The sequence below is a fragment of the Cardiocondyla obscurior genome, linkage group LG07 (assembly GCF_019399895.1).
Source record: "Cardiocondyla obscurior isolate alpha-2009 linkage group LG07, Cobs3.1, whole genome shotgun sequence".
Taxonomy (NCBI): Eukaryota; Metazoa; Arthropoda; class Insecta; order Hymenoptera; family Formicidae; genus Cardiocondyla; species Cardiocondyla obscurior.
The window spans coordinates 6,089,775-6,112,675 of record NC_091870.1 but is presented as its reverse complement, the minus strand read 5'-3'; the positions used below and the strand labels follow the sequence as shown (position 1 = coordinate 6,112,675).

Genomic DNA, 22,901 nt, shown 5'->3' with positions numbered 1-22,901 from the left:
GAAACAAAATTTCTCAAGTAATGCGGCTACGAAGAACAAACTGGAACAAACCCAACTGATGAGATGAACACGTGTTTATTGTAATCGAATTGAATATAATACGAAACTCGTTTTTGATATATTATAGAAGGTTTGAATGCGTAAGTATCGAAATATTTATACCAACTTTTTGTATATATAATTATGTAAGGCAAAAATAATGTACTGTTTTCTTTTTTTCTTTTTTAGAAAAGCAACCAATAATTATAACAAAATTAACTATTGAAAGCGACATATTTTAAAACGGATGGTATGTAAGGTTAAGTTATTTCCCTTCAATCTTTGACAACAAATATTCTTGTTGTTTTATACAAAGATATACAAAATGGTTAAAATTGCGAAAAAGAATTCGTCTGAACTGGTTCACCAGAAGCGCAAAAAGCAGCTGAACCCATTTGAGGTACACGTTAACAAAGATAAGCTAAAGGTATTAGGAAGAAAGAGTAAAAATGATCGTGGTCTGCCGGGAGTTTCAAGAACGAGAGCTATCAACAAGCGCAAACAGAGTCTATTGCAGGAATACAAGCGACAAAACAAGGACAATGTCTTCCTTGATAAACGAATTGGCGAACGAAACAGTGCCATGAGTATGGAGGACAAAGTGACAGCCAGGTTTGCCACAGAACACATGAAGTCATACAAGAAAGATAGCATTTTTAATCTGAATGATGAGGTGTTAACTCACAGAGGTCAAACTCTCGAGGAAATAGAGAAATTTGACGATCCTAGAAGTGATGATGAGTTCAGTGATGATGAGAATACCACTGGTAAGTTGAACAGAGACTTTGTAGAGACTGCGCACTTTGGTGGAGGTATTTTGTCAAAAGCAGATTCTACACTCTCTAGAAGGGATTTAATTGACCAACTCATTATGGAGTCCAAGAAGCGCAAAGCAGAGAAACAGAAAATAAGAGAGCAGACTATAGACCTCACAGAAAAGCTAGATTCTGAATGGAAAGACCTTCTTCCTTTGATATCTGCTTCTAAGAAGTCTGCTGAAGATCCTAATGAGGTAACAAAAGCTGATACCTATGACATGGCTGTGCGCCAGTTGAAGTTTGAAGCCAGAGGTGTACCTTCTGACAAGCTGAAATCAGAGGAAGAGATTGTCCAGGAGGAAAAGGAGAAACTAGAGAAACTTGAGGCTGATAGAGTGGCAAGGATGAGAGGACTTACTAGCAACGCTATAATCCAGTACAAGCATAAGTCTGCTGATGATCTTGAAGATGATTTTGTTATGGAGAGTATTGAAGATGAAAGTGATGAAGCCGACGACAGTTCTCACAACGACGAGGAAGAGGAAGATGAAGAGGAAGATAAAATAGAAAATTTAAATATGAAAAAAAATCAAGGAACAGTACATTCAGAATCTAATTCTGAAGATGAATCCAATGTGGACTTGAATAATAAAAGTCTAAAGTCTGAAAATTTGCAAGAGAACAATCTTTCAGACTTAGAGATCTCTACTGAAGATGAAACACAAATTAAACTTAAAAATAAAAGTAAAAAATATGTTACATTTACTAATGATCTAACAGAAAATTTTAATCAAGAAAGCCAAGTCGATCAAATTCTTCCTAAATCCATATTAAAGCAAAGTAACAGTGTGCAGAAGTCATATAATGAAAATGAAAAGCAGCAGATCAGAAACAATCTTTTGGAACGAAAAGAAATTATGGAAAAAGCGCGAAAGGAATTGCCTTACACATATGGCGTTCCAGAAAGTTTTGAGGAATTAAAGAAGTTGTTAGAATCACACAATGCAGATTACCAGTCTGTGATCGTAGATCGTATTATAAAATGCAATCACTGGACATTGGATGGTAAAAACAGAGAAAAAATGTCGAGTTTATTTGGTTATTTGTTGCAATATGTAGACAACTGTGCCTGCACAGAGAACGCCAATGATTTAGTTAAATGTTTCCAAGTTTTTGATAGGTACAAGCAACTTATTTCTATTAATTTTATATTATTAACTTATTTTACGATTTATTGTATTTCTTATTTACATGTGATTTTTGTTTTAGATTATGTCCATATTTCTATGATTTAGCCCATGCAAACCCAGAAAATTCTAAAATCTGTATACAAGAAATGATCAAGATAAAACACGATAAATTTGAAAAAAATAGGACGAGATATCCTGATATGGATACGGTAAAACTATAAAAGGTCTTCAGAGAAACTTGAAACCAAAATCAAGTCAAGACCTTAATTTCTTAAGCTGTAAAAATCGAAATTTTAGTTTAACATTAACTAAATTTATATTTTTTTTTCTTTTAGCTGATACTTTTTAAATTAGTATCTTTGCTGTTTCCAACGTCGGATTTCAGACATCCTGTTGTTACTCCTTGCTTAATATTCATGTCGCAGATATTATTGAGATCTCGTGTTAAAAAATATCGGAGCGACATATCAAAAGGTCTTTTTATCTGCACTCTGATTTTGGAAGTGAGTACATTCAGATTACGTTTTTTATTTACTACTTTATGTTCTAATAAAATTTAAAAAGTGCATTTCATAATTATCTTGTTGAATTGCAGTACACAAGGCTAAGCAAACGCTTTGGTCCGTCCGTGATCAACTTTTTACGAGGAATTATTTATTTAGCAACGCCTACAGATTTAACGCAAAACGTGAAGATTGTCCCGCCGTTCAAGACTACGTGCAAAGCTCTAGTGATCAGTAAAACTGAGAAAAAAATCGATCCAAACGATGCACAAATGTTTGCAAGTGATTTAATCCACGAGGAGTTGGACGACAAATTTAAAATAAGAGTTCTACTGACCACAATAAATTTGCTTGTTGAATTAAAAAATCAACTTCAGGAATTAGAAGCAGTATATTCAATATTTGAGCCTGTTTTTAAATTATTAAAGCTAAACAAATTCAAGAAATATCCACCGGATGTAAGAGATCGTGTAAAGGAACTGTGCAGAGACCTCAAAGCTCTACGAGATAAGAAATTGGAATACATTGTGGTTGAGAAAAAAAGGCCGAAACCTTTAAGAACATACGAGCCTAAAATGACAGTGTAATTATATTATCACATTTGTTTCTATTTTAATTTAAAACTTTATTCTTTTTATGTATTAAAATACTTGTTATTTATTATAGATTATTATTATAATAATTATAATAATAATATAAGATTTAAAACAATTTTTTTTTTTATAGATATGACGGAAAACGACACAAATCCATGTCGAAGGAAAAAGGGGAGCGAGAAAAATTACTGCATAAGTACAAGAGGGAATATAAGGGCGCAGTTCGTGAGATAAGGAGAGATCGCGACTTCTTATCTAAAGTACAGATCGAGCAGCAGATTAAGAGCGACACCGAGCGTAAGCGAAAAGTTAACGAAATCTTCGGCGCGGCTGCTCTGCAGCAGAGTGAACTGAAAAAGATGAATAAGAGAAAGTGATTCTGAAGGACCAGGCGCATGCAATAATTAAATATTGTAAATATAAGTCGCGTCACATGTATATGCGGTATTTTTGTAATGTATTGTACAATATTTCATTTTTCACGCGTATCATTGCTTGTCGACGGGCCCTTTTGTCTCAGAAGCGAGTTTCTCCAGCAATTATGTAAGCTTCAACTTCTGACCACTCGCGACTGGCATGGGGGTGGGGAATGCGCACACGAGAGCCGAACAACGTGTCCCTTGTCGGCGCATACACAGACACGTGTTTGCCTTAGTGTGCATGCCTCCCACCCATGGAGTACCGCACGGCCAGAGGTTGGAATCTCGCGGCTGGCTCGCCTTCCGAGACCTAGAGTAGTCAAGACCCGCGGTCGGGATCGTTGAGATCGCGTCCGGAATTGCGAAGCATAGCCACAGACCGCGGAATGAGCGTCGCGTAGACCTTAAGAAGCCTCCGTTCACCTCCTGTGCCACAAGATTAAAGGAAACTCCCGTCTCCTTTTCGCTTTCTCGCGTCGTAGTCTAAAAAACGACCAAAAATGCCTGTCTTCCACACCAAGACTATCGAGAGTATCCTCGAGCCAGTGGCCCAGCAGGTAATTAAAATCTCAAGAGGTGTTTCCTAGTCGTTCTTATCGAAATTGTCACCTAGACCTGATTCCGTAAAAACCTCTGAGGTCACCCCAGAAGTAGTGGTGGATTAATTTAATTAACTGAATCAGCCGGCCGCTAAATGGATGAAAAATGCAAATAAAAAAGATAAAAAGGTCTACGAAAGAATGTTATCTCGTTGCGGAGTAAATTATTAATCTAGATCTATGACTGGCAACCTCGCTGGTCTCGCCGCGGTCGTTAATTGGATTTAATTTAGCCGGCACGCGACCGAAACCAGCCATTTTTTTCTGGTAGGGAAAACGCGACGAGCGCGCAGGCTTGTGTTTTGACACGAGGCTCGTCTACGGAGCATAATCCCTTTGTGTCATCCCGGGTGCTTTTTATAGAATTATGACATCATAGGCTGTATATAGAACGGGGCTGCCGTATTCATCTTTCTTGGGCATATCACGCGATTTCGGAATATGAAACTTAATCTCCCCCTGGCCCGGGGGGAGAATTTTTCTGATGCACCGCTAATTCCACCTGTCCAAATAAGGATATACATGGCATATGGTGTCGAATCAACCCACACATTTGACGCATGATTAGAGGATTAATAAGCCGCCGCTCTCACTTCGCATTCCGTGTAGCCGAATATGAATGCGCCTATATTTTTATAATAAAAAAAGGATGTCCCTTAATATTCATTTATTTATTATTTTTATGATACTTATATTTCGGGATTTAATAGGATCACGATCATATATATTTAGTTAATAATATAAATTTTCATAACTGTATAATAGGCAATTTTGTATAAATTTCATAAAATGTATAATAAATTAATGTGTTAATTAATAAATATGTAAAATAATAACAGAAATTTAACTCAAAACATTCTATACAGATTTAACATATCTAATATTTTTTATTGTTTATATTTTAATTTATATGATAATTAAACTTAATTTTATTGGCAATTGCAACCACATTATTTATTTGTTTGAAACTGGTCTAATAATTATGGTTTGTGTAGGTATCAAGACTTGTTATCTTACATGAAGAAGCTGAAGATGGAAATGCTATGCCGGACTTGGGACGGCCTGTCCAGGCTGTTAGTATGGCTGTAACTAATCTTGTAAAAGTGAGTATTATATATTTGTAATAGCATAAAAAAAAAATTAAAATTAAATATTAAAAACATTAATTTCTATATTTTTTTAAATATTACTTTACGTATTATACAGACTTGAAAAAAGAGCGAGAATCTAAATCTGACGCTCTGTTGAAATCAGAATTTTTAGCAAACGTTTTAAAAGCCTCGGCAGATTTGATTATTTGGATTATATATTACATGTTTTAACTTGCAGGTGGGAAAGGAAACGATAAACTCATCCGATGATGCCTTACTTAAGCAAGACATGCCAGCAGCATTGCAACGCGTTGAAGGAGCATCTCGCCTTTTGGAGGAAGCATCAGCTATGCTAAAGGAAGACCCTTATTCTGGGCCTGCTAGGTGAAACATTATAAATAAAGTTAAAACTTTTATTAAAAATACCATATTAAATTGTGGAATACTAAATTTTTTAAATTTAAATTAAATTATCCAACTAAATACTACATTACGTTTTTATATATTTTATACATTTTAATTTAATTTTAATTTTTTTTTTTTTGTAGGAAAAAACTTATAGAGGGCTCGCGGGGGATTTTGCAAGGCACCAGTTCCTTACTTCTCTGTTTTGACGAGAGTGAAGTACGGAAGATCATTCGTGAATGCAAACGTGTATTAGATTACTTAGCTGTCACCGAGGTCATTGAGACGATGGAGGACCTGGTGCACTTTCTCAAGAACTTGAGCCCGTGTCTCAGTAAGGTATCAAAAGAAGTGAGCGCACGTGAGAAAGAGCTGACCCACCAGGTGCATCGAGAGATCTTGGTGCGCTGCTTGGATCAAGTAAGTACCGAAAATTAATATGATAATTATTTAACTGTCTTTTCAATAAAAACTTTTTCCTGTAATTTTTTTTTTAATTAAAAGCGTACCTCTGAGAACTTGTGATACAAATACTAAATACTTTTGCAGGTGAAAACGCTGGCTCCAATTCTGATCTGCTCCATGAAGATCTTTATCCATATCATTTCTCAAGGCGGGAAGGGCGCGGACGAAGCAGCGGAGAATCGAAACTATTTGTCTGGTAGGATGTCTGACGAGTTGAACGAAATTATTCGAGTACTACAGTTGACGACGTATGACGAGGAAGAGTGGGACGCCGATCAGTTGACTGCAAGTTTTTCTATTTCACTTCTTTTTTGATACACCTGCAATCTAAACGATAAAATTTATTCTTAATATTAATATAATTAATATAATGTAATATTAAATAATAAATTAATTTATTTAAATAGTAAACCGAATAATTAAAATTCTATATTTTATTACGTTAGGTCTTGAAGAAAGCTCAGAGTGCCATCGAATCCAGAATACGTGCGGCTTACGATTGGCTAGACGATGGCTTAGCTTTGAGAGGTGGCGTAGGCGAGAAGAGTCTTCGTCAGATTATAGAACAGGCATCTCGTTTGGCGGAGCGTTACCTGCCTCCCTCGCAAGCAGAGCCCATATCCAAACTGGCCTCGCAAATAATTACCATGACCGAGGCACTCTGCGAACTACGTCAAAACGAAAAAGGTTCGCGCTTGTTAGAACTTCATATCGTATAATTTTTATTTTAAAGATGTGATAAGTTTTGATGTGAAGAATTGGACTCGAACGATTGTATATTTTTAAAGGTACTACACCTCAGGCAGAAGCTTTAGCACGCGGCATCAAGGAGAAACTGAACGAGCTCCGGGGCTTAGTAGCGTCCGCCTTGGTTGCGGCAGACAAGTCGGGCACCGCGCAAACGGCGCACACGGTGGCCGGCCGATTGGAGCAAGCGAACAAATGGCTCTTGAACCCGCAGCACGATGACAAGGGACTCGGTAAAAGGGCTATAGCTTTAATAATACACGAGGGAAAAAAGGTACGATGTACTTGCTTCTTGGAGTAATAAGCTATACTTATTTATAGCGTATATAATGCAAATACAGTAGTACTGACGTTGTTATTGACTCTCTACATGATACTTCAAGTCAGTCGTGTTCACTTTATAATGCTTAATATCCTCAATGCTGCACATAGAAAGAATGAGCAACCTATAGCAAATGTGAGTCCGTAAATACATTCGTTATTTCTTCAAGACTTATGTTTGTTGTTGATGTTACAACTGAAAGTTGATTACTTTTACTATCTTGAAGAGAACTTCAAGTCTTTTATTATCAACGATGACGATTTTGTGTTCGGAAAATAGGTGGCTGAAGGCTTACCAGGAATACACAAGGCAGAGATTCTACAACTGTGCGATGAGGTGGACAATCTATCTCATCAACTGGCCGATCTCTGTGCTCACGGCCAAGGTAACACTCCCAGGGCCCAGGAGATCGCACGGCAGCTGTCTCACAAGCTCTACGAGTTGAAAAACAGAATACAGCAGGCAGTCGTATCCCGTGTTGTCGAAGACTTTATCGACATTACCACACCTCTAAAGCAATTCACAGATGCCGTTTTAACTCCTGTGGGCACGCCGGGACGCGATCAAAATTTCAACGACAAAACATGCGCGTTGCAAACGTTTTCGAATAGAGCTGCTAGAACTGCCAGGATGGTCGCAGCTGGCGGTAAGTATATTTTAAACTTTTAGACTTAATATTCTGAAACATATTCTCTTCTTTTTATTCTAAAAACTAAAATTGCCTCGTTGTTGCAGGAAGTGGAGGGAATAAAAAGCTGGCCGAAGCCCTAACCGCCAGTGCCTCGCAGGTGGAATCTTTGACGCCACAGCTGATCAATGCCGGTCGGATTCGCATGACTTATCCAGATAGTAAGGCTGCGGACGAGCATTTTGAAAACTTACGGCAGCAGTATGCGGAGATAATGCAGCAGGCGCGAGCGCTATGTGATGAAGCGACCAACAGCGGTGACTTCATCCGGACGTCAGAGGAGCAGATGCAGAAGCACACGTTCCTCTGCGAGGACGCAATCGCCAAGGCCCAGCCGCAGAAGATGGTCGACAACACGGCAGCAATCGCGCGCCTCGCGAACCGAGTCATCCTCGTGGCGAAGCAGGAAAGCGACAACAGCGAGGACCCCGCTTTCATTCAGAGAGTGAACCATGCTATTGATGTTCTCCAGAATAGTACGTGATACTGAAACAATTTTATTGACATTAATAGAAATACAAGCAGTAATTATGGTGTTTTATGTTATATACATAATTAATTATAATTTTTATCTTTTTTTTTCTTTTATCTGTATATTTATCTGTTTAAAAGGCGTCGCTCCAATGGTACAAGAGGCAAAATTAGTAGCCATGAACATTCACGACAACAATGCAATATCTCGCTGGAGAGAAAACAATCGCGCGGTACATATTTTTACCTTGTTATAATATTCCATAAAAATTGATGTACAACATTTGTACTTTACGGTAAAATATTTTTAGCTGTTGGCCAACGTTGGACAAGTTCGCAAAGCCATAGTGATCCAACCGGATCTGGTGCCGCCTCTGGAAATGACACAGTTACATATAGCCGATGGTAAGTTCATTCTTTTCAAGCAAATGTTAATTTGAAACTTTAAATTCTTTTCAACGAGAAAAGTATATATATTTATATATATATATATATATATATATATATATATATATATATATATATAATTTTATATTTTTAGTATTTAAACTATTTATTTATTATATATAGAAGTCGCACCACCTCGTCCACCTTTACCTGGCAGCAATATTGCACCGCCAAGACCGCCTCCTCCTGAGACGGACGACGAGGAAGAAATGTTTATGCATGCTCCTCAACCCAATCAGCCAATAATGGTAAGAGTTCGAAAACGTTTAATCATTCAATACATTTCTTACCATTTAAAATGACAAAACTGCATAATTCTAAAAATAATAAAAGTTACAGGCGATACGAGAAATAACATTGTGAAATTTTTTTTTGTACAGATGGCCGCTCACGGTTTACATCAGGAAGTACGACAGTGGTCTAGTAAGGACAACGAGATTATTGCCGCGGCGAAGAAAATGGCCATCTTAATGGGCAGACTGTCGGGTCTGGTCAGAGGCGAGGGTGGAAACAAGCGAGATCTTATTGCGTGTGCCAAAGCCATCGCGGAAGCTTCGCAGGAAGTGACGCGCCTTGCTAAAGAGCTCGCTAGGGAATGCACTGATAAACGTATTCGAACGGTTCGTTGCTGATTACCTCAATATCTGAAAGAAATCATATTAATTGTTACAATTAATGTGTAATTTTATACTTTTAATAATTTTTCAGAACCTTCTTCAAGTTTGTGAACGTATACCTACCATTGGAACGCAGCTAAAAATATTGTCCACGGTAAAAGCCACCATGCTTGGAGCACAAGGTACAATTTGCATTTCTTTTATATACATTTTTATTTAAAAAATATATTATCTCATCGAGTTAGATTAAGTTAATTCGTTATTAAGAAATATTCATTACTACCTCTAAAATGACATAATCTCTATACCTTTATCTCTCTCAAGTACTGATTAATGAAAGGAGTTATCACGTAATTAACACAGAAATAAATTATTTACATATAGAGACACTTCCGACCTGGGAAGAGCTGATGCTTTATGGTAAAAAAAAATTGCAAATCTGCTTGATGTTATTTTTATTTCTCCTTCGATGTTGTCTCTTTTGTTCCACTTAAGGATTGGTTTTTGTATGCAATTTTTGTACACTCAACATTATTGCATATTATCATGTTTATGTGAACAATTCTGTGCATGATTGCTACTCTGCATAAGACTATTATTAGTCCTGTATTACAAATATATTTTTATGAACCAGTGATATTCTTAGATGTTTATGAGAAAAATATCTGTACATTTAGATATATCGAAAAGCTATTTTCTTATTGTTTTTTTCTAACTTTTGTTTTTATATAAACAGGTACAGAGGAAGATCAAGAGGCGACGGACATGCTCGTCGGCAATGCCCAAAATCTTATGCAAAGCGTAAAGGAGACAGTGCGCGCGGCGGAATGCGCCAGCATAAAAATCCGCACGGCTTCCGGTATGAAGCTGCGTTGGGTACGCCGCCAGCCGTGGTATCAATATTAAACAATATAAAAATTAATATAGTCTTTTACGAAAAGAAACACGCTAGATTATACTTACAAGAAACCGTCTTCAATTTTTACCAAGTCAAATATATATATTTTACCTTTTTACTAATTCATAATGAAGTAATGATTCAATTTTTAAACGTTCAGAAGAAAAGCGAGACGTAAAAATTTACGTGATTCCTGTGTTTAGAACTTTTAGAACAGATTTAATATCTAAAAGTTACTTTTACAACACTGAACTGTCACGTTACGAATTACTGGTTTGACTTTTTAACGTATTAGAAATCAATTAATGGTACTGCATCTTTATGTAAATTAAATGTACTAATTATGTGCTATACAATATATTTAATACTTTTTAATTAACTTATTCTTTTTGTCGATTTACTTTTGGTCCTGTAGCAGCTCGGATTTTTTCATGCAATTATTTAAAAACAAATAATAATATGTATTATAGCTACGTAGTATAGTTACACGTAAATTCTAAAACGCACAATCGTCTGTAGATAAGTAAGATAGCAATAATCAATGGTTATTATTTATAATTTTATAACACTCGATTTGTAACATAATAAAAGAACTTGTAACAAAGTTTTACATTTTTTTCGTGTATATTTCAGCGGCTCAAGCGTTTTTATAATTATTATCTCGATTATTTTTGCGAATATTGCTAAATATAATGTAAGACATTTTTTATTTGAGCTTCATACAAAAAAACGAATTAAGTACAAAATGAATTTATATTTGAAAAGTGTTTATTTGTAATATCTAAATTATAAATCTTTTCCATATTTTATGAATTAATTATAATTTTATAAATTATAAATAATATTACACTAGTTCTTAAGATTCAACAGTTTCTTTTTTAACAGGCTGAGAAGTGGATGTCGTTGTATTTGACGTCTTACCTTTCGGAATTCTTCCGGGCCTTAAATATGGATTATCTATGACATCTTGCTGAGTAGTGATTTCACCATTTTGTTCCATATTTTCGTTTTGTGCTTGATCACCTGCGAACAAAAATAAATTATTAATCGCCATATCTGAATATTTCCTAACATATAATCGTACTTTTTTCCGTTTCTTTGCTTTGTTGTTCCTTCTTCTTCTTCACCGGACTCGGCTCAAACTGAAACTCTTGGTCTGGTTCGAAAACCTGGTCTTGTGGCAAAAGAGCGGATATGTAACTTGGAAACTGTGGCTTGCAAGAGATCACTGAAAGCAAAACAGATGCACAGTGAGATTTTAGTTGTACTGCTTCACTGGAATGTTTAAAAAATTAGTATAAGTATTTTTCTCACAAGGAAACATGCTGTTGTCCTCTGTAAGAAACAAGCTGTGTGTCTCCCCTGTTTTGGCAATAAATCTCGTCAGTGCTCTTTCAATATCCCGCTTTTGTGTTGCTACCTTTTCTCTAATTGCTTCATATTCTGTTACTGGTTGTTTATGAGTCTACAATATTAACTTTATTAGTTTTACACAGGAAAAAAAATAATAATAATAAATGTAGGAATAAGATATAGATTTCCATGCATGCTTATTAATTCAGTATTACAGTTGATAAATACTTACTGGGGTTCTTATATATGCATGTGGATCAGGAAAAGATGGTAAATAGTTTGGAATATGTGATGGATGGCTCTGTTTAACACCAGCTTGCAAGATATTTAGTTGTTTTGATTGTGTCTGCTGTTGAAGTGCTGGTAAAACTGATCTATTTTGTCGTTTTGCATGAGCTTCTATATTGTCTATTTTTATTCCCATGTTAATCAGTGCCAGAATTACATCTGCTATGAGAGGCTCTGTTCTCCCTGAAAGCTCGCAATAGTTTCTCCCTGAGGCACCAATCTCCACAATAACTATAATCATAATTAATAATAATAACAAATAATTATTGTTACATACATTGATTTTAAATTTGTATCTAGATTGATGTCTTATTGATTATATGATACACTTTTATTTAGTTATAAACAAATTTAGATTAAGTCGAGAGCTGAAAATAATTTTATTTTAAAACTCAGTAAAGTATATTTATTTTTTGTAAATGCAAAAATTGCAAAAATAAACGTATAAAATTAGAAAATAAATGATTTTATACGATGATGTTTTCGTACGTATTTTAGGTTAGTTACTTGTAAGCTTAATATTTCAGTCTTACATGACTGCAGCATCTCGCTGAGCGATTCCAGCACTTGTTTCTCGCATGTGTCGTAACCACATTCTACCAAAATGCTCGAAACAACTTGGCTCAGTATTTTTCTTCGAGTATTTATTGTTTGTGTATCCATTGCTGATCACAGATGACAAAAGATTTGTTCTTTGTAGCTGAACTGAATACGCTAGAACAGACTAGTGCAGTCAATTTAATTTTAAAGAACAAACCAAACATTTTTTTAGATCTTTTAGTTCTGAGAAAATCCGACACGAACCGTTACTATCGTCAACGGAAATTGGAGGGAGCGATAGAAAATGGGAGTCTCAAATCATTCAATTGTCATTCATTAAATTATTAAAAATTGTTCAGCACCTGTTCAGTCACCATCCGTCACCGTCTCGCTACTTGCTGTCAGCTGCTATACATTCCTACAGAATTCCTTTGATGATTCCAGGATGAAAGTTGTCCTCGTAACCGGTGGCACGGGACTCGTTGGTAAAGCTATTGAAAATGTTATCGAGGACGAGAAACCGAAAAATGAAAAATGGATATTTGTTGGATCTAAAGACGCAGATTTGTGGTAAGTTAAATCAGGTTTAAGGTTTGACTGAGGTTAGATTAAGATTATAAAATACTGATATTTGCATGACATTTTTTAAATGACTTTTGCAGCGATAAGGAGAGCACACGAAAGCTGTTCGATGAACATAAACCGACACACGTCATTCACTTGGCCGCTATGGTCGGTGGACTCTTTCACAATATGTCACATAATTTAGACTTTTTGGTAAATATCCAAAGATCTAATTTCTTCCATGGTTAAAGCATATTTCATAATTTTATTATGGTATCAGAACTTAATATGTTTTATCTTTCATTGCAGAGGAATAATATACACATAAACGATAATGTTTTACATACAGCTCATGAATATAACGTTGCTAAGGTTGTTTCCTGCCTTTCCACTTGTATATTTCCTGACAAGACGTCTTATCCAATAGATGAAACTATGGTAGTACCACATATATGAGATACACTGATGTATAATAAATTATTGGACATTAGTACATATTTTATGCATTCCAGGTTCATAATGGACCTCCACATCCATCAAATTATGGTTACAGTTATGCCAAGAGACTTATAGATATTGCTAACAAAGGTTATTATGATCAACATAACAGAATGTATACCAGTGTTATTCCTTGCAATGTGTTTGGACCACATGACAATTTTCATCCTAGCGCTAGTCACGTCATACCTGGTTTAATGCGAAGACTTTATGACTTGTGCAAAAATGGTATAAAAATAAATTTTATATTAATTGAATGCTATTTAAATTTACTGTCTAACTTGTTTCTTTTTGTTCTATCAGGAAATACAGAAGATAAGGTATTTACGGTATTGGGCTCGGGCAAACCTTTAAGGCAGTTTATTTATAGCAGAGATTTAGCAAAGTTAATAATTTGGGTATTACGGGAGTACAATTCTGGACTGCCAATTATATTGTCAGGTAATTATTTGTTAAGGCATACCGTTATTTCATATAATTGTCTATAATTTTGGTGAAATTGATAATTTTTTAGTGGACGAGGCGCAAGAAAAGTCAATAGCACAGGTGGCAGAAACGCTGGCGCAAACGTTCAACTTTAAGGGAAAAGTGGTGTATGACACATCGGCAGCGGATGGACAGTACAAGAAAACGGCAAGCAACGCGAAACTACGACGATATCTACCCGATTTTCATTTTACACCTTTCGATCAAGCAATTAAAGAAACTGTTGATTGGTATATAAAGAACTACGATCAAGCAAGAAATTAAAACAGCGGAAAGTTGGATATTTTTATTACAATCTTATGACGTGTTATACCTTGTGATATGGACGTTATTTATCGCTCATTGGAATTCGTGGATTAATGGAAAATAATATAAGAGTCACGTGTACAAATGGTGAGCGATAACAGTGAAAAATATTAAAGATCGACAGATATTGCTTGTACAAATTTATCACATTGTAAAAAGTTATTTTTGCAGTCAATTATTTGCGTAACGTTGCATTTGTTACTTGAGGAGAACAAGATCCAAGGTTTTGTTAACCCTTACAGACGAATTTAAGCGAGGTTTATAAAGTCCTGCAATAATCTCAGTGAGTATTTTCAGGCTGTTAAATAAACATTTGAGGGTACGTGGATATTTATATTGATCTAGAAAGTTACCTACCGAATGCGCATACTAAAGATAGATTCCAGGCGAACACCTGGCGTGGTGCATTTATTTTCGTTCCGTTCGAAGCACTCCAGAAGTATATTTTAGGTCAGTTTGCACATAAATTTGACCGATAGATCGCTTTATGATGCTTACTGACTGCCGTGATATGATATTTAAACAATTTCGCAAACGTATCGAGCGAAATATTATCAATGAATTCTTAATCAGTAGCTTTAGGAGATTTTACATTCAGCGTGTTAAATATATTACTTGATGTGTTTTACCAGTTACCATAATATATTTGATACATTTTTAAGCTCATTTTTTTTTCAAATAAAAATTAATTCTCGCAAATTTAAACATAGGACTTTTTGCGAGCAAAACTAGCCCAGCTCGAACTTTTCGCTTCAGTGAGTTTTTAATTTAGGATTTAATTCTCAATTAGCAAAAATGTCCAAAATTTCGAAACGTCTCTCCGCGCGACGTGAAAATGTTGGCCTTTTAAATAACGAAGGTCCATTTCAGGTTTTTAATTAATCTACTTCTTGAATTCCGGAAAGCCGAATAAAGGACGTCCGTCCACTTCTAAATTACAATTCTGCCGGACTGTCCGTATCCCATTGTGAAATATAAGCCCGGTTAATACGGGGACAGGGCGAAGAGTTTTAATTAGCCGATGTCAGTAAAATCGGTCCAGGTTTCGAAAGAACAATAGACCGGAAAATAAAAAATCGGTGAGTAAAAAAAAAAAATAAAATAAAAAAAAAAGAAATTAAAAGAGGTCACAATAATTTTCGTAACGACCGCCACGTTGATCGATTCGAGCGAGGATAACCGCGTGCTTGTCCTGATCGAGAGACGTCTCCACGACACGAAAAGGGCCCTCCGGTCGTCTCCCCTGAGAGAAATAAATCACTCGCTTTTCCCGAAATGTTCCTTACGTGCCGCTATTCGTGCGACGTCTCCGTTAACCGCGATCGAGTCGATCGATCTCGGGAACCGAGCGTAATTCACCTTACATAGAATGTAATCGGATTTACCAGTCCACTCGTTTCACGATTAAATTCCAATCAATTCCTCAGTGGAAAATTTAACGCTGTTTTCTTAGCGACCCGTTCACTTGCCGCGATCTCAGTAATAATTACGTCAAGCTAATTGAATTGGAGATCGAATGGTGAAAGAAGGAGTCTATTCGAAAGAAAAATAGTCTCTTGAATGCCGAGCAGAACTTAGCAATCTGCTTGCAATGATTAATCAAATATCGCATGTTATATACGTTTCGTACCGGCGTTTCACCTGGCGCGCACCCACGTGCATATATAATTTTGCAACGCAGCTACGCTCTGGTTGATCCAATTAATAATTCGGATTTGACTGATGTTAATAAATTAATTATTTAATTTTTCGAAAATTTCAAATATTACTAATGATGAATTATTGCCGCATCCAAATGTGATTATCAATGAATAACGATTTCGAGATTAGGGTACGGGCCAGGGTGTCACCCGTAAATCACTCGCGATAAGATAACGGACACGGAAGCGACCTGATTATCCCGCTTACGTTATGCTTCTCCGTAATTATGCATCATCGTGTACTTCGTTTGCTCGGGCAAAAGAATTAGATAAACCGCAAAAAGGAATCGCATTTGACTATCGCGCGCGGTACGCTCAACGCGCTAAATAATAAACGACTAATTAATAGTTCTCGATATCTTTCCCTTCGCTTAATAGCTTCGTCGAGGCCACTTTTTCTCATATAATGCCGCGCAATAATTACCGATCTCGATTTGCGGAGAAGTTCACTGCGAATAAATTAAATAAAAAGGAAAAAAAAATTAAATTAAAAAAAAAGAAACAGAAAAAAAAAACGAAAAAAAAACGGTACAATGAAACGAGACCAATATTCGCGAGGCGGAAAGCGCGACGGCGGTGCAACGACGCTCGGCGTCGGGACGCAAGCGCGCCTCCGCGCGACGGAGGGAGACGCCGGCGAGGGAAGGGGGCCCTGCTTGTCTCGGGTACCACCTCGGAGCCGGCACGACTCTCAGTTGCCTTCAGGGTAGTTCGCTCTCGTGTGGGTTCGTCGCCTCGTCGAGTGGCCCCAAGATGCGCTCTTTTCGCGGTGCTGGCGGCACAGAAGCGTCGTGATTACGCGCACGGGCACGTGGCCGGTGATAACGCAACCCCCGGGGATATTTCACGGCTGCTCACGGTATCCCGCGCGGACGGCGACATGAGGGTAACAAGGTGGCACGAAGTCCCGACGCGATCGCGGTCCAGGTAGCGGTCGGCTTAACCCCCTTTCCGCATCTCGGCGTCCCGGAAACTTCCGTCGGACCGAAAGAGAAAGGAATCCGACGCGCTCGTAATTCCTACGTGGGTGCATCTCGCTCGCGAAAACAAAAACGTGCACCGGACGCACCGAGGGTTCCCTCGCGTCCCCCACCGAGGGGATGATAACAAAGAGACGCGGGGTTGCGCCAGTGATATCGCTCGGCTGAGGAACCGACGCCGAGCGTCGCGGCGTCCACGCAGGGAGCGTGCGACGCTCTGGAGAAAAAAAAAGAAGAAGAAGAAGAAGAAGAAAAAAAACGCGCGGTCTCTCTGCGAAGGAGGCTTCAACTTCTGGAGGCGGTCAGGTGGTCATCGATCTCGGGGACATTGCGAAGTTACCTCCACAGGGGTGTGTAGAGATCATTAAAAACTAATTTAGTCGACTAAGGAAATTACTTAGCGCCCGATCGGACGGTGCACTTAATCGGGCTCGACTCGTGAATGTTTAATTCTCGATCGATGTAACGATTGAAATGTGTAATCCGCATTACTTTTCAATTATTATAATTAAGTTGTTTTTTTTTTAATTGTTCTTTATTAAAAAAATTTTTTTTACTTTTGCAGAGCTTAACTTTGAGAGACTCGATCAGCTTTTAATTGTAATAACTTTCGATGTAGCTGTCGACTTTATCGAAATTTGATGGCGAACGTGCGGCTTTAATGAAGATCTTAAAGGATCGCGCGAGAAAGTGAGCTCGACTCCGAGGTAAAGTCATTCTTGATTTTCTCGATCTACAAGACAAACGATGCGTTGCGTCATAATTAATTGTTTTTTTAAAGGCCGAGCTACGTCGTCGCGGAGACGAACGGCGGAGGCGATATAAAAATTCGACGCAAAGATGAATCCGTCGGCAAATCACGCGTGGCGCTTACGTGGACTCTCGGCGTATGATAATTTAATTAGACGATATCGATTGTATTCGCATAGGCTCGGCGTATTAGTGTCGTGCGCGTTTCTTTTTTTCTTTCTTCCTCGTTCCGTCGCGTCGCACGTTCAATGTAACTGAATGTGCAAATCGAAAGAAGAAAAATCGAAACGAATTAAATTTCTTTTTAAGAAACAAACTATGAAACTTGGGACAGTAATTTATTTAATATATCTACTATATTTTGCTATATTTTGCTATATATGCATTATCTATGCATATGTCATACGCGAAACTTGTTTATCGCGCTTATCAACGTATAATTGTCGAATTGATAGCGATATAATTGACGGCAATCGTCCCGGAAAGCCCAGTTGTTACTCCACCGCGGTTTCAAAAACTGTCGACCGAGAGATCATCGCATTGCGTCGTTTTCACGAACGTTCATTCATTTGAAGTCGTGAATGACGAGAGGAAACGTGAGCGAAACGCACTTTCGCGATGATTCGCGAGAGAGGAAGAGGCACTCCGGGAGGTACCTCTCGTACGATTCAGAGATACTTAACTCTATAAACGCGAACGGGACTCGAGATCTCTTTGAGTTACGATAAGCTAGCGCCGTTCTCTTCGAGTTTTCTTCAGAAGCGAAAGCTCGGACAATTTAATTTGCCATTTCGCAGCTGGACCAGCTCGACCACTCTCTACCCAATTGTTGTTTTCAGAACAATTCCGATGTCGGCGCATTGCGCATTGTGAGGGAATGCTTTCCGGCGCTTAAAGTACGGAATAATAAAAGGATTTATTTGGAAACGAAGAACTTAAGAAGGAGAAAAGATGCACAATGGCAAATTGTCTATTATTATCAACAAGAAGAACACTTCGGATACTTTCGATAAACGTTTTATCGGTAAGCCTATCTCCGTGCTTGAAAATTATCAATAGACATTTTTAATGCGATAGTTCAAAAATTGATTAAAAAAAAGAAAAGCCCTCAAGGAAGACTATCTTTTCTGTTAACAGCGATTTCTGCAAGACACCTGAAAGACGTCGCTAAATGTTTTGAGGTCAATTTCCTCGCACTGCAGTGCTGAAATCTTCTTTGGAAACCTGTGCTAAACGGCGTGCAGTTTATCGTGCCATTAATTAATTACCAGACTTGTCAGTGACCCGATCAGTGAACGACAGTGAGTTGGGTAACGGTTGCATCGCGCCGAGAGGCGCGATGCGGCGTCGGGCCGCGCGCCGGCACGTCGTTGATAATCAGAAGGCCATCGCGGCGACGTGCGTCGTCGCCGTCGAGGTCGCCGAAGAATGGACGACGAGCGCGGTAAGAGTTACAACTGTCAGTGCGCCCGTCGACGCGGCTCGCGACGCCGACGTCGGCGTCGCCGTCGGCCGTTTCCCCGCCGGCCAGGTCGGCCGAGTCGTGCGGTGATTCGCGTGTGAGCTGGACCCGCGGGCCGCCACGTTGGATGGAAGTCGACGACGACGAAGGCGGCGACGACGACGATGCCTGGAATCGTGGTGTTCCGACGACGCTGGAGCGTCGGTAGCGACGACCTCGTCGTGCCTGGAGTTTTCCTTTTCGTCGTGCATCTCATATGGTGAGTAGAGCGAAATATAATAAAGAAGGTAAGGGATGTAAAATGGAGTTTGAAACGACTTTTCCGATGAAACGCTTCGCAATTTCTTTGCGGAGAAAGCGCTGCAAGATTTATCGCAGCGGCTGATTTTTCTCTCCGTTTCCCTGCATTTAAATTATTTATTTTTTTTTCATTGTTAGTGCCGTATGTATAATACGATTAAATACTTAAAAATTGCGTTGTATTATACATTTGCTATAACTCCGCTTTACATCTTTTTCTTTTCTTGAAATTGAAATATAAGATTCTTAAGGGTAATGAAAAGGTCGTAAGAGCCCTGTGCCTTCTCGTAAACTTAGATTCATTCAACGAAGTTGCTGCGCGTATTCACCAAGGTATTTTATACAGCGCACAGTGCAGTATATTATTGGCAATTCGAGAATATTGCGTTCAGACATTAATTGACGTATGCTTCAACTTGACCAAACAAAATTGCCTTTTATAATTATCCCCGCATAATTATCCAAGTTTGAGTATATCTTTCAAACTTGGAAGCATTGTTTAATACACCATTAGAACTTTAAGTATTCCAGTAACAGAATCTTTAAAATCTTCACAGCTGATTTTAAAGAAACTTTTGAAGGCTCTTTCTTCTCTCTTGATGCTTTTTGTTCGGTGCTTTCTGTTCAAATTAAAATCTCTTATAATCTTATACAAAAATTACTTGCATTAGCAGGAGCAAGCTTTATATTCCGAAGAGTTTTCCCAGAGAACCACCTTCGATTATAATTTAGCCAATTAATGTCTTGGATTTCGCATACACGCGTGCTTTGCATGGAATACTAAATTTATCAACTATTAATTTCTTAAAAATTTTACTCTATCGACAATGTTATTTATTACTTTGAATATTAATAGATAAATGTCTTTACCACGTTACGTCTTCGAAAGATTCTCGGACGTGACCTGTATATTCGAGTTTACATGTACCAATTAGAAACTCTCTCACGGATTTCAGTCAATTCATTTCCTCTGCGATCTACTAATTGATTGCACGAATATGTATCACGTATCTATGTCCCACGAATGTGCATCCGACTGGAGTAACGCGGCACATCCGTTAAGCTAAAGCTGTTACTAGCTTGAAATATAAATCCGAAACTTCGAAACTGGCGATAGTAGAAATTAAAATTGAAATTCTAAAAAGCTTTATTTCCAATTAAAATTTATTTGATGAAAAATTAATTCTCTTATGTTTAAGTTAATTATTATTATTATTATTATTTTAAAATAGATATTTACGTTTTTGTAACAAAAACAATAGTTTAATCTTCGTAATAATATGAGGCTACCACCTGTGAATTTCGGATTCCCTCCCGTAGTCGTCGTCGCGACGTAACGAAGACACCTCGAATCCGATCTGGTACGGTGCGCATACATAAATCGTCCAAAACAATTCGCGCGGCGTTTGGCACGAATCCGCGACTTCGGTATAACAGAGATTTACGGCTCGCGTATTCGTCTCGGGTTTCATGTTGCGTGTCATAATGCCGCACATCGACACGGCCAAACAGCTTGGAGGATCGCTCCTTGCATCGGCAACGCGAAAATAATGAAAGACCGCATATAAACGTAGGGGATCATTTTCAAGAGTGCGAGGCGCGGCCTTGATTATTCTTGGAACGGGGTATTGGTTCGTTATTTTCAGAGTTCGTTACGTGTAAACGCAATAGGTTGTACAGATCACCTCACGCCTCCGTTGTCATTCACAAATCAGTAGAAATCTCGCAGATATTTCCCACGTGTCCCGACACGAGCCAGAACGAAAATACCGAGCGATCAGCGCGGACATATGATTAGTCATCGTTCCCATTAAATGCAAATTAACCCGTCGATTAATGTCGCGAGTGCTCCACTCTGCCCATCCCAATAATTTAAACGCAAATGAGCTATCGAAAGAAATATTTGAACTCCGGTTAGTGGACGATATCGCTGCTGTCGTACCCGATGTAACGTCGGTTACGCGAGAACGAAACTTTGACAAAAGATAACAGACGTCCGTTTCGAAGTCACCGAGTCCCACTCTTCAAGCCCGTTGCTCGACGAGGCGCTCGCGGGTGATCGGAGTTTTTATTTTAACGTGCATTTTCTATACGACGCGGTCATTGTTTTTCAAGAAAAGTCGGTCGCGCGAGAACACTTCTGCTCGTGTATTATTATTAGCGATGATCGAGAATCGCATCCACGCCGATGACGTGTAGTGCGCAAAATAACGGGCGAAATAGTCCCCGCGGATCTTAATTAATTCCCGTCGACTCTACGTGACACTTTTGAGGATTTTGCTCGGTCCATCCACGCGGAATCTCGCTTTATTCGAGGAATAAATCGCTGTGGAAAAGGGCGCAGCAGGCCGAGGAGGGAAAGCGTCGTTTATTTTCATCTCGAATGCACGAGAGCGGGATATTAGTCGAAGAATCCGATTTTGTCGCGCAAACGCAAACAGCACCTCGACGGCCAATGTAGCAAATTGAATGTTATTTTGAATATTACCGCCAACGAGATTTTCATTTTAATTTATGAATATCGCGCCGCCGACGCGGTTCCGCGCTTTCGCACCCAACTTCACTCTTGTCTAGATGCTCGCAGCGCCGGAGTAATTTACATCAAAATTTAATCGCACGGAGGTCGACGTTGAATCGACCAAACCACTCCGCAACTTGTAAAAGACATTATTTCTAAAAAAAAAATTAAATAAATAAAAAAACTTAGACTATTTTAAATATAAAAATATTTTCTCTGGCCGTCGCTCTTTCAGCCTGTTGGAATTTCAAATTAATACAAAATACAACTAGCAAGTAACGAAAAGTACAGTATTACTTTTTTTTCTTTTTTTTTTTTTAATTTTATTCAATTAATTAAATCAAACGTAATTCGAATACTCAACTTCCGGATTAATACCGTGCAAACGAGCTTTTCCCGGCGACGTCCCGCGCGGTTCATTCACATTTGCGAGATCGCGTGCGACTCGTGTGGTTCCGCGTTTCCGCGTTTTAGCGGCCCGGTCAGCTGATTGGTCGGATCCGGTCCGGCTCGTCCATCCGTCCGTTCGTTCAACCTTTCGTCTTCTTCAGTTCGCGCCTCCGCGCCTCGTCGCTCGGTCGGCCTGACTGGCCGGCGCGTGAATTTTCCCCCTTCGGTGACGCGTCGAGTCTGTGCCGTATAGGTTATGTCGCCACGTATCTCCACGACGACGACGACGACGCGGAATGCCGAGCCTGATCGCGTTCAACAGACGCTGGAGGGTCGGCAGCGACGATCTCGTGCTACCCGGCGCCATTCTGTTCTACGTCCACCTGTTCGAGTGAGTGTCCTTGCCCTTTAGCTTCTTCGCGAGCCTCTCGAAAGCTCGTTTGAATTAAAAGAAAGAAAGAGAGAGAGAGAGAGAGACGGCGGTGAAAAGCGCGAAGAAGACCGCTTGAAA

General features: G+C 38.6%; 5 protein-coding genes across 10 annotated transcripts in view; 4 read left to right on the top strand and 1 right to left on the bottom strand.

The window, feature by feature from the left end:
* The first annotated feature begins 10 nt into the window (after window positions 1-10).
* Window positions 11-4,246, top strand: L(3)07882 (Nucleolar protein 14 homolog l(3)07882). The gene is made up of 6 exons (XM_070659446.1): window positions 11-140; window positions 229-1,977; window positions 2,067-2,196; window positions 2,323-2,490; window positions 2,583-3,073; window positions 3,217-4,246. Exons 2-6 carry the CDS (start codon window positions 365-367, stop codon window positions 3,461-3,463), a joined length of 2,649 nt encoding a protein of 882 aa, XP_070515547.1. The 5' UTR covers window positions 11-140; window positions 229-364; the 3' UTR covers window positions 3,464-4,246.
* Window positions 3,928-10,859, top strand: Vinc (vinculin). The gene is made up of 16 exons (XM_070659445.1): window positions 3,928-4,062; window positions 5,100-5,207; window positions 5,434-5,579; window positions 5,744-6,020; window positions 6,150-6,350; window positions 6,512-6,752; window positions 6,854-7,086; window positions 7,414-7,780; window positions 7,870-8,298; window positions 8,435-8,526; window positions 8,605-8,698; window positions 8,864-8,988; window positions 9,121-9,360; window positions 9,449-9,539; window positions 9,742-9,777; window positions 10,094-10,859. The coding sequence occupies exons 1-16, from the start codon at window positions 4,006-4,008 to the stop codon at window positions 10,261-10,263; spliced, it is 2,907 nt and encodes a 968-aa protein (XP_070515546.1). The 5' UTR covers window positions 3,928-4,005; the 3' UTR covers window positions 10,264-10,859.
* A 114-nt stretch (window positions 10,860-10,973) lies between these two features.
* On the bottom strand, window positions 10,974-12,891 carry Taf8 (TBP-associated factor 8). 2 transcript variants are annotated; one of them, XM_070659463.1, is made up of 6 exons: window positions 12,799-12,891; window positions 12,430-12,620; window positions 11,841-12,127; window positions 11,570-11,720; window positions 11,340-11,483; window positions 10,974-11,278 (listed from the first exon to the last, which is right to left on the bottom strand). In XM_070659463.1, the coding sequence occupies exons 2-6, from the start codon at window positions 12,557-12,559 to the stop codon at window positions 11,112-11,114; spliced, it is 879 nt and encodes a 292-aa protein (XP_070515564.1). In that variant the 5' UTR covers window positions 12,560-12,620; window positions 12,799-12,891; the 3' UTR covers window positions 10,974-11,111. The 2 variants fall into 2 exon arrangements, with proteins under 2 accessions (XP_070515564.1, XP_070515565.1); XM_070659464.1 differs by having other exon boundaries at window positions 12,430-12,610; window positions 12,799-12,884.
* On the top strand, window positions 12,870-14,620 carry Gmer (GDP-L-fucose synthase-like protein). 2 transcript variants are annotated; one of them, XR_011545999.1, is made up of 7 exons: window positions 12,870-13,006; window positions 13,099-13,213; window positions 13,310-13,438; window positions 13,513-13,726; window positions 13,802-13,939; window positions 14,013-14,377; window positions 14,462-14,620. XR_011545999.1 is itself a non-coding variant. In XM_070659462.1 (6 exons), exons 1-6 carry the CDS (start codon window positions 12,882-12,884, stop codon window positions 14,246-14,248), a joined length of 957 nt encoding a protein of 318 aa, XP_070515563.1. In that variant the 5' UTR covers window positions 12,870-12,881; the 3' UTR covers window positions 14,249-14,620. The 2 variants fall into 2 exon arrangements, 1 of the variants encoding a protein (XP_070515563.1); XM_070659462.1 differs by having other exon boundaries at window positions 14,013-14,620.
* Window positions 14,621-16,557: 1,937 nt separating this feature from the next.
* Inae (inactivation no afterpotential E) overlaps window positions 16,558-22,901 on the top strand; it is a 37,012-nt gene continuing 30,668 nt past the window's right edge. For 2 of the 4 annotated variants that reach the window (XM_070659444.1, XM_070659440.1), the window contains exons 1-4: window positions 16,558-17,320; window positions 17,536-17,677; window positions 18,560-18,744; window positions 18,858-19,441. In XM_070659444.1, coding sequence (XP_070515545.1) covers window positions 19,347-19,441 — 95 coding nt within the window. In that variant the 5' untranslated portion in view covers window positions 16,558-17,320; window positions 17,536-17,677; window positions 18,560-18,744; window positions 18,858-19,346. The other 2 variants (XM_070659441.1, XM_070659442.1) reach the window with 2 other exon arrangements.